We start from the raw sequence: 9221 nt of genomic DNA, 5'->3' as shown, positions 1-9221 counted from the left end.
CTAGCGGAATGGCACATAGCCTGGACTCCACTGGTTCCCGCGGTTATACCGGCCTCCATTCTGCTGCGATGATGAAAATCGCTCTTCGTTGAATTGATTGAAGCGCCCGATCTGCATGCCAGTCCCAGGACCGGGCCGAGTGGTGTGTGATGGGTTGCAGCATAACATCGCGACCCGAGATCCAAACTTGGATCCCCGAAGGGAGACCATGTGTTTTCTATGGGAAGGTGTCAGCTGTCCATCGAGAGAGTGGAAATGAAATGGAAATGAACCATACCGAATATGACCTGCAACAATCTCACGCTGGCAGGGTGCGGCATTCATTAGAATCCATTGGATCAAGTAATTGCCGTATTGGTCACCGGCAACTGTTTATCTATCAGTATAGTCCAAGCAACAGTTGAATAAGCGGAAGATGAACTTACTGTCGATTAACGGCATGCGAGGCCTATTAGTACGACCCGTGCATACTCGAGAAAGGTAGTGATCCAGAAAGTCTGAGCCTCCGATCTTCAGGCATTTCTCGACAATCTTGGATGCAAACTGGTCCATGCTGTAATCAACAGCACAGTGAAGCACATGGTCGGTAGCTCGACTTTTATCGAGCGGAGCACCGTGCTCGCAAATATGTTGAATACACCAGTTTCCGAACTGACCGTGAGAGAGTACGTCTATCTTTACCAGTACCTCTTCAATTGCCGGCCGCTACTAATCGTCAGCTCTTCTCTAGCCTCATTCCGTCAATGGAATGGGGGTTTCAAGGGTAGTACTAATTACCTTCTCTTCCTCAACACAGTTCTCGAATATGTTCTGCACCACCAAACTCCCTGTTTCGCCCAGTGCAACCTCGTGCCACATTCCACGGAGAGCCTCATTCACTTTGGCCATGATTTGAGGGGGGGCTACTACTCCAGCGGAGCTCGAAGAGCTTTTGCCAAACATGGCAAGCGTAGCGGTGGATTACCGTCTCGGGAATCCGGCGGAGAAGTTCGTGCACCATCAATGCTTTGTTTTCCTCCGGCACGCAGTCGAAGGCTTTCTGGATAACATGGCAACCAAATGGATCCATGCTCAAGGTGAGAGTGTTGCCCCTGATGGCGTTGGCAATGGACACGACTTGCTCGGAGGTACCATGTTCAAAGCAGCGCTGGATGAGGAAATTGCCGAACCGATTTACCATTAGCGGATATGCCTGGCTAGCAATCGCCTCGATGATATCATATTTCTGTTCAGTTGTGCCGACTTTGAGCTTCTGCTGGAGGAAAATGGATGCTTGTTGGTCATTACTGCAGACGATCTTGTCAACGATGTATTTCCAATCACAAGAGACGTTCTTGTCGAGGAGACGCCTGTAGTTCAGGGGCTCGAGGGGCGATATGTATGTATGAGTCGAGCTCCCGGCAATCTAAATAAAATCTGTTAGTACTATACGGTTGCTCTCGGTTTGAGACCAGCAAGAAACTGACCGATTGGGGTGGAAGTGGCCATGGACTTGCCTCGGGGCTGCTAGTTGTGAACTCCGTGGCTGTTGGAGATAGTGTCGTTCCAGCTTGTCGGGCGTGATAAGCAAATGGATACATTCCAACTGCCTGTATTACGCTGGAAGATCTAGTAGTCGAAGACGTGGGAGACTTTGGAGTCGAGTCTCCGGTCGTCGCCTCGGAAGTGAAGCCGGTCCAGGGATTACTTGGGGGTGGAAACAGAGTCCCAGCAACGTTTGTCGGAGCAAAAGAACGGCGGGGAATGGGGTTTTGCACTTGCAATGGACCTTGAGAATACCGGGGCTGTTCGATTGGAGAGCGCGCACAAAATCCGTATACACTAGTAGAGGGGTTGGAAGGTATCCTCTGTGTTTGCAAAGCCGGAGACGTATAAAAGGAGCTCGGATTTGAGCCATTCCAGAGCTGGTGAAACTGTCCTGCGGTGTTTGCCCCATGGCGAGAGTCTCCGTAGACCTTTTCGAACGGAAGCTCGCTGCCTGCAACACTGTATGCGGGCTGACTACCCTGGGTCCAAATCCCACGAGCGCGATTGTAAGTGCCAGCGGATAAAGTATCTGAGACATCAGACTGCGAGTCATCCTGCGGATTCCAAGTATCCTGGAGCTGACCAAATCCGGGATGTGAGGCATTGAAAGCACTCTGCAAATGACATATGGTCTGATCCGTGATATCACGAGCACCAAAGTCCGCCTCAGAGGGAGGGCCGAGGGCTTGGTCCAGTGTATGCTTGATAACGCGTGTCTGAGCCAGCTCCTGTTCCTGCAGAGCAATCTTAGAATTGGCAGCAAGCAGTTCCTGCTTAAGTCGTAGAAGCTCTGTCGTTTTCTCATCCGATGTGTATGCTCCTGCAACCTCCGTCGATGTCGTAGCAGGTAATGACTCCTTCGTTGAGACGATTTGCGGCGAGCTAGCAGATCCACCTGCCTCCGACACCATCCCGGAGCGGCCTTGAGGGGAGAGCTTTGCCAGAATTTGCTCCAACGGGGAAGGTTTGCTAGCCAAGGACCCTACCTTTGGATGCCCTAGCTTCTGCTTCTAGGATTGTCAGATCTCCCAATTTTCATAACCAGCATCTGGGGAAGACGAACCTTGTTTGAAGAGGTTTCGATGTCTTCTCCGCTAGAAGCTTGGCCGAAGACCGGCCTCGGTCCTTGGGGCAGCTCCGATGAGCTATGGTGACTGGACGAATGTTGATGACCCTTCAAGATCGAGTCAGAATGAGTAGCAACACGCAGGTCCAAGATTTCCGCGCCAAGGTACTCACCGAGGGCTCGCATCTGTTGGTCATGCCTCGCATTTCAACATCACTGGGAGGAGAATACCCTTCTCTGTTCATGCGGCCAAGCTTGGAGGGACCGCTCAGTGTAGACACCATGGTAATCGGCGGCCAGGGCACTAGTAGCAACGAAATGGGGAAATGAGAGTGAGAACCACACAAATCCAAAGAGGCTTTGAGTACAGGGAGATCACTAAATTTGAGACGACTCTGGGTGTGAGAGAAAAATGGTGAGTGAGGTATAGGAGAAGAAAGAAAACGGGCGGACGAGAGTGGAAGAGGCAGCGGGAGAGACGGCAGCAACGAGCAGCGAGTGTTCATACCGGGCAAGTGCGCTGGAACGACTCATACTTAGCATCATGAGGGGATCATGAATTGTGTTTTAAGGAAATAGAAACTATGACCGGCCACAGTGTCAAAAATTATATAGAGGGAACTGTTTACATTTAGTACTACAACCTGTATCGAGTTTGAGATCTCGAGACGCCGGGTAGATGATATAATTTCGGGGTATTGTATACTTGCGATCTGTTGAACTTTATTTAAATAAAAGGAGGAGGCTATGATATAGTAATTATTAATGAGGGTAAATCTCAATTTTTTACTACATTTTACATTATGGTAGTACTAGATCACATATACTAACTACGAACTACTATTACCAAGATCCATGGATAGGTATATATACTACCTAGGTATGCATGTCATGGTAAGTAGTATCACTGCATTCATACCTACGTACTAGTACTATCGAATAATGTCTGGCAGCTTGAATGCTTCAAGCTGGCTTTCTCTTTCTGTTTAAGTGCTCATTTCCTCGCCGCTTTTACTCACTGGGCCTGCCATGAGTACTGCCTATTGCCCAGGTGCTAACTCAGGTCTAGCAAGTCGGGGTGATCTAAGCAGGCTCAATAAAACGCGACGCGCTAGTCCGCCGGCTGTACAAGACTCGGAGCTGGGGTTGTAAAGTTGGGTCTAATCTGGCGATCTTTCCCTGTGCAAAAAAAACTTGCCTTGTTCAATCCGGCTCATTGGTCGATTAAACCTATCGCAGACTTCACGATACTAGGGGCACGCTGTATTCTCCTTGTGAATCGGCCGGATTTTGAAAACTATGTAGGTAGATGTGTAACCTCCATTGAATATTGGGCAGATAATCTCTCAACTGTCACCCTCTAATTGACTAAAATTGTGGTCTCTAGTATTTTGCCTCTCTAAAAATTACGGTGGAAAGAAACAAAAGAATAAAATTTTCTATCTGCAATTTAGTCAACGCTCCTAGGAGCGCCTGCACGTTCCCGAGAATTCTCCAAAGGTCAGAATGTGCGGGCATTTCGATCATTAACTCGCATGCTCTGATGGAAAAGACCTTCCGAGTCCCCAGGCATTTTTCATGTCCAGGGGAAAATCTGCCTTGAGGCTCTACCGTTCCCTAGCCCTCGCAGGAAGAAAACCTGCCTTGACTGTAAATGTTTCCCACATGAAAGAACCAGTCTCACATTCGGATAATAGCATACTCCGCGCCTAATATGGACTAAGAGATTCTAAATGTTGACCTGAGCTAGATCCTGTATACTTCTGCATATATCCAGTAGGCGTATATATGTAGGATGCTATCTGGCGTTGGATATATCATTTGATCACCCCATTGGTTAATGAGTCTGATAAAAAGGGTGAATGGTTCTATCTCGAAACACTAGGGTCTTCGAGGTAGGACCCGACCGCATAAGCAGGGGAAGCATGGCGGGTGGCCTGAGGGGGCCAGAATGACAGAACATTTGGGGCGGAATTTTTTAGCAGAAAAGAGCACCTGGTTCTAACGAATAAGAAACGACCTATGCATCGCTGGAAAGACTTGGCACGGCTTGGCATGATTGGGCGCAACATGCATCTAACTTGGTCAATATACATACTCTATTTGAGATATATTATATTCATATCTAAAATTAGATATATCGATCCTCCTGCTCAGCAATAAATATTCTTGGTCTGGGGGGTACTATAAGAGAGATGGGAGATCCAAACTTGCCTCACTTAATCTATAAAGTCCTCAAAGTCATCCCGCTATTATCCAACCTTGATTGAAGATATCTCGACCTTGTGTCTACTTTCATTTTTCTTGGAACATTTTTACTAGTGCGCCAATATTGCCATTCTCACCATGCATTTTTGGCCTATTCTAGTTTTGGGACTACTATCTTGCATAGTAAACGCTAGTCCTTTTCCGACAACCGACGAGAAGCGAGACGAAGATTCCTATAATGAGATATATGAGACGGCCGAGAACATGCTGCCCGGAGTGTGGTGGTATTCGGCAAAGCGGACCTGCAGCGAAGATCAATTCAGCGCCTTATACGATGCGACGTCTGCCGTTGTAGGTTTGATTAATGGCATAAACGAGAAAGTCTATGGCGATGAGGATCTCGGTTTATCCCCGGGATGGAATAAATTCTTCATGGACGGGAGAATTTGGCAAGCAGTAAGATGTCCTGAAACCCAGTCACCGACCATTCTGACAGTAGGCAATTAGCAATATCCAGAGGAGTTCTCGTCTATGCTTGGTATGAAGCGAATCTGTGGTTACCATACTTTGCATCATGAAGCCGAATGCGCTAACATTTCTGTTCAGGCCTCTACAACCAGACCAACTTCTTTCTCCAGAATGGACGCACCGAGCTAAAAGAAAAGAAGACCAAACGACAAAACAGACTTGCCTATGTCTGTGGAGATGAAACTGACTACAGCAAATGCAAAAAGGATTCCAAATTGTAGGTCACCTTTTACTGCTCATTCACTACTACTACTAAACACATACATAGACAAGCCTATGTCCCCACTATTCCAACAAAGCTAGAAAATTGTCCAAATTGCTTTTCAGTCGCGTTCTGTGACCCATTTTTTAAATTGAAAACTATTGTGGAATTGGTTGATGGAAGCCATTGGGAAGAAAAACAGCTGAATGATCCCAAGCTCGTCTCCCAGGAACACGCTCTCTTCCATGAATTTATGCACGTTGACTTGATGGGACAAGACTGGCACAGTAAGTTCCCTTCATTTACATCGTGCCAATTACTTATTCTTTGTTTAGTTACGGACCTGAAAGATAGAGATATCTACAATGATGGGCTCAAGAAGTCTGTCTATGGCGCTGAGCTCTGTTCCGACTATGCGTGGAAATATGCCGACGAGAGAAAGGTGAACTATGAAATCCGAGAGAATGGTAAGTCCTAAAGTCACTCAATCCACTACTTTGGCTATAATGTGCACAATTGGCTGATGTAATGCGTTTCGGCAATTTTCACTATAGCCGACAATTATGCATGGGTGCTAAGCTATACTTATTTTAACGCAAACTTTGGATGGGGGATTCAAAACATGGTAGATCAAAGATTTAATGTGGCAGGTAAAGGACCCAGCTCAGCCGACGGTTCTTAGGTCAATATGACCGGGAGGATCACGCTCTAAGGAGGGAAGTCTGGGAGAGGGCAAATGGAGCGTCAATCTTAGAGGAGCTTCAAGATCTCTTGCACAAGAATTATCGATTAAGCTTCAGGCTGACAGGGACGAGTTACTACGCAAGAGACGAAGGGAGAGAAATGGATAGATGATTGATCCAGAAAGATTTGAAAATCCCCATATACTTCGATGCTGAGCGTTCCTGGCTCCACCAGCGAGTAAATTACCCGTCTTAGTCAGTACCTGTATTCACATGACCCCATTGCGAATCCAGGTCCAATCGATACCTATATTTAGATCGAGCCAAGTCGCGATCTTTACAGTTTACAGTGCTTTGAGTAAAAAGCCAAACAAGTTTCCATTAGCTGTAATGAGAATTAAGTAATTTGCAAAGATTTCACCAATCTTACTTCACCAGAATCGCCTCATTAGATATATCTTGATCTCTATTCGGCCGTCTCCATGGTATTGAGATGGTACTACTCGGTACTAGTTTCTTGTAATGTAACCGTCGGTGGCGGTAGCACCGCAAATCACCCATGGACCGCACACCCTCATCGGGCCAGTCGTCGTCGTGTTTCCTCCCCCACCCCTTTTCCTTCTTGTCCTCTCCTTCTGTGGACGAGGAAAGCCATCTCAATTGTCGATGCGAAAGCCTTGAATGACTCGCCATCATAACCCGAGTGCCCCCTATCCCTCCACGTCCATTTGCAGGAGATTCGTCATCGCCGGATTAGTTGCGCTCACTTCGCTCCATCGGGCCAACGTCACCTCAGCAAAAGATTCCCTGCGACTCCCTTCAACACTCCTATCTCTCCATTGCTAGATTCATCGATTCGGGTGAGTAGCACTGCATATACGAACGCGTTTACGTGCTAGAGATCTGATCTTGGACATGATAATAGAACTCCGGATCTGGACTAAACAGAGCAACGATGGCCACCACGACAGTCACCGGCCATGGACGCCGGGCGTCTATGCGACAACCGGAATTACAAGTGCCAAACAAAACATCGACCGCGCAGCCGGTCAGCAGCCCGATAGACCAATTCCCTCCCTACGAAGAAACCCTTGACAGCGCCATTGGGTCCAGCCGACCCAGCACCACCAACTCCACCCCCTCAGTGAAATACGCGCCGAGCGAGACGTGGGAACCGCGAAAAACAGCCTTTTACTCCAGAGAGCATCCCAATGGAACACTGAGGAATCCTAAACACCGGCCGCGGAAGAGCATCAGCGAGGCCATCTCCACCATTCGAACACGTAACGGCAGCGTGAGTGCCAACGCGCAAGAGCTGGCGGAGGCACTACGGGCTCCCGTATCGTATAGGCTAGTGGTATGTCCTCTCTTCCCCCAAGGGTTATAATGACCCGCACACCGTCGGAGAGATTATAGCTGCCGAACGATGGCTGATTCATATCCCAGACCCTATGCGTTATTTGGTACTTTACCTCAGCCCTCACGAACACATCCTCGAAATCCATCTTGAACGCCCTGCCGATGCCAATCACGTTGACTATTATTCAATTCGCATTCGTTTCGATATGGTGTTTGTTACTGGTGTGGTTATCTTCGATGTTCCCGAAACTGCGGCAAAGCATCCCGGTTCTCAAGCACGGCATCCGTTACCCGTCGCGTGAAGTGATCTCGACTGCTTTACCCCTCGCTGTCTTCCAGCTTCTTGGCCATATTCTCAGTTCGATGGCCACAGCCAAGATCCCTGTCTCCTTGGTCCACACCATCAAGGGACTCTCACCCTTATTCACTGTTCTCGCCTACCGGATATTATTTCGAATTCGTTATGCTAGAGCCACCTACCTGTCCTTAATCCCTCTTACAGCCGGTGTCATGCTCGCCTGTTCCACCGGATCGTCCACGAATTTCTTCGGGATTATCTGCGCTTTCGGCGCCGCGATCATTTTTGTCTCGCAAAATATCTTCTCCAAAAAGCTGTTCAACGAGGCGGAGCGTGCCGAAAACGACCCACAGACCCCAGCACGACGCAAGTTAGACAAGCTGAATCTGCTTTGCTACTGCTCGGGGTTGGCTTTTTTCCTCACCTTGCCTATCTGGTTTGTCAGTGAGGGGTATCCTTTGGTATCCGACTTTATAAAGGACGGTGCGATTGACCTGTCAGAAAAGAAGGGATCATTGGATCACGGCGCCCTCATGATCGAATTCGTATTCAACGGTGTCTCGCATTTTGCGCAGAACATTTTGGCCTTCGTGCTCTTGTCCATGGTCTCCCCAGTGTCCTATTCCGTTGCCTCTTTGGTTAAACGCGTGTTTGTTATCGTTGTGGCAGTCATATGGTTTGGTAACTCCACCACTCCAATCCAAGCAGTTGGCATCGGCCTCACCTTTTTGGGACTTTACCTGTACGATCGCAACAGCCACGACGACGTGGCCGATCAGCGAGCGAATGCTGATCATTTCCGCGCACGGGAGGCTATTCTTCCCATGAATGTTCGACACTCGAGCAGGCCATGGGATTCAAATGGCTACGCCTTCCCCGCCGGACGCTCGTTCGAGAGCTCTGCCAACAACTTGAAGAAGGAAGATGGCCCAGGGCGGGTGCGGGCCCGTGGCGCCAGTGTGTCCCGGAATTGGCTACCTGGGACCAAACAAGAATCGACGTGGCAGGCCACGGACACTCCGGTGGCCACCTAGCATAGAATCTCTCGTTTCTTACTTCTGACGAATGTAAAGACGGAGAAAATGATGATGTATTATATATATATATTTATATATCATGGCGTTGTGGGATCTTTTATTTAAACAATTCTTTTTGGGTTGTGTTGAATCTCCGCTGGCGACAGCATAGACGAGAAGAGCTAGGGTGGTTGTAGGAATGTAAATGATATCAATCAATGACTTAAGTCATAAAGTTTTTCATATTGTTTTTATTATCGTAGATGTATTCGGTGATCTCCAATTGCGTCCTGCTTCCGGTGTCCTACGTATCAATTGCCCGCGGGGATAAATC

General features: G+C 48.1%; 3 protein-coding genes across 3 annotated transcripts; 2 read left to right on the top strand and 1 right to left on the bottom strand.

Annotated features, from left to right (window-relative positions):
- Positions 1-2877, bottom strand: N7481_000511 (Pumilio-family RNA binding repeat-containing protein; the record flags this gene model as incomplete). The annotated part of the gene is made up of 8 exons (XM_057259730.1): positions 1-217; positions 278-368; positions 426-705; positions 778-827; positions 880-1405; positions 1467-2537; positions 2591-2701; positions 2767-2877. 8 exons carry the CDS (start codon positions 2875-2877, stop codon positions 1-3), a joined length of 2457 nt encoding a protein of 818 aa, XP_057127562.1.
- A 2062-nt stretch (positions 2878-4939) lies between these two features.
- Positions 4940-6009, top strand: N7481_000510 (uncharacterized protein; the record flags this gene model as incomplete). The annotated part of the gene is made up of 5 exons (XM_057259729.1): positions 4940-5257; positions 5309-5339; positions 5408-5546; positions 5598-5818; positions 5867-6009. 5 exons carry the CDS (start codon positions 4940-4942, stop codon positions 6007-6009), a joined length of 852 nt encoding a protein of 283 aa, XP_057127561.1.
- Positions 6010-7169: 1160 nt separating this feature from the next.
- On the top strand, positions 7170-8905 carry N7481_000509 (putative ER to Golgi transport protein (Sly41); the record flags this gene model as incomplete). The annotated part of the gene is made up of 2 exons (XM_057259728.1): positions 7170-7571; positions 7661-8905. The coding sequence occupies 2 exons, from the start codon at positions 7170-7172 to the stop codon at positions 8903-8905; spliced, it is 1647 nt and encodes a 548-aa protein (XP_057127560.1).
- Between the last annotated feature and the right edge of the window lie 316 nt (positions 8906-9221).

Source organism: Penicillium waksmanii, assembly GCF_028829765.1.
Source record: "Penicillium waksmanii strain IBT 27052 chromosome Unknown utg000001l:1.0-4852451.0:1.0-4856178.0, whole genome shotgun sequence".
Lineage (NCBI taxonomy): Eukaryota > Fungi > Ascomycota > Eurotiomycetes > Eurotiales > Aspergillaceae > Penicillium > Penicillium waksmanii.
Note: the sequence above shows the minus strand (reverse complement) of the source record. Positions and strands in the feature narration are given on the sequence as shown.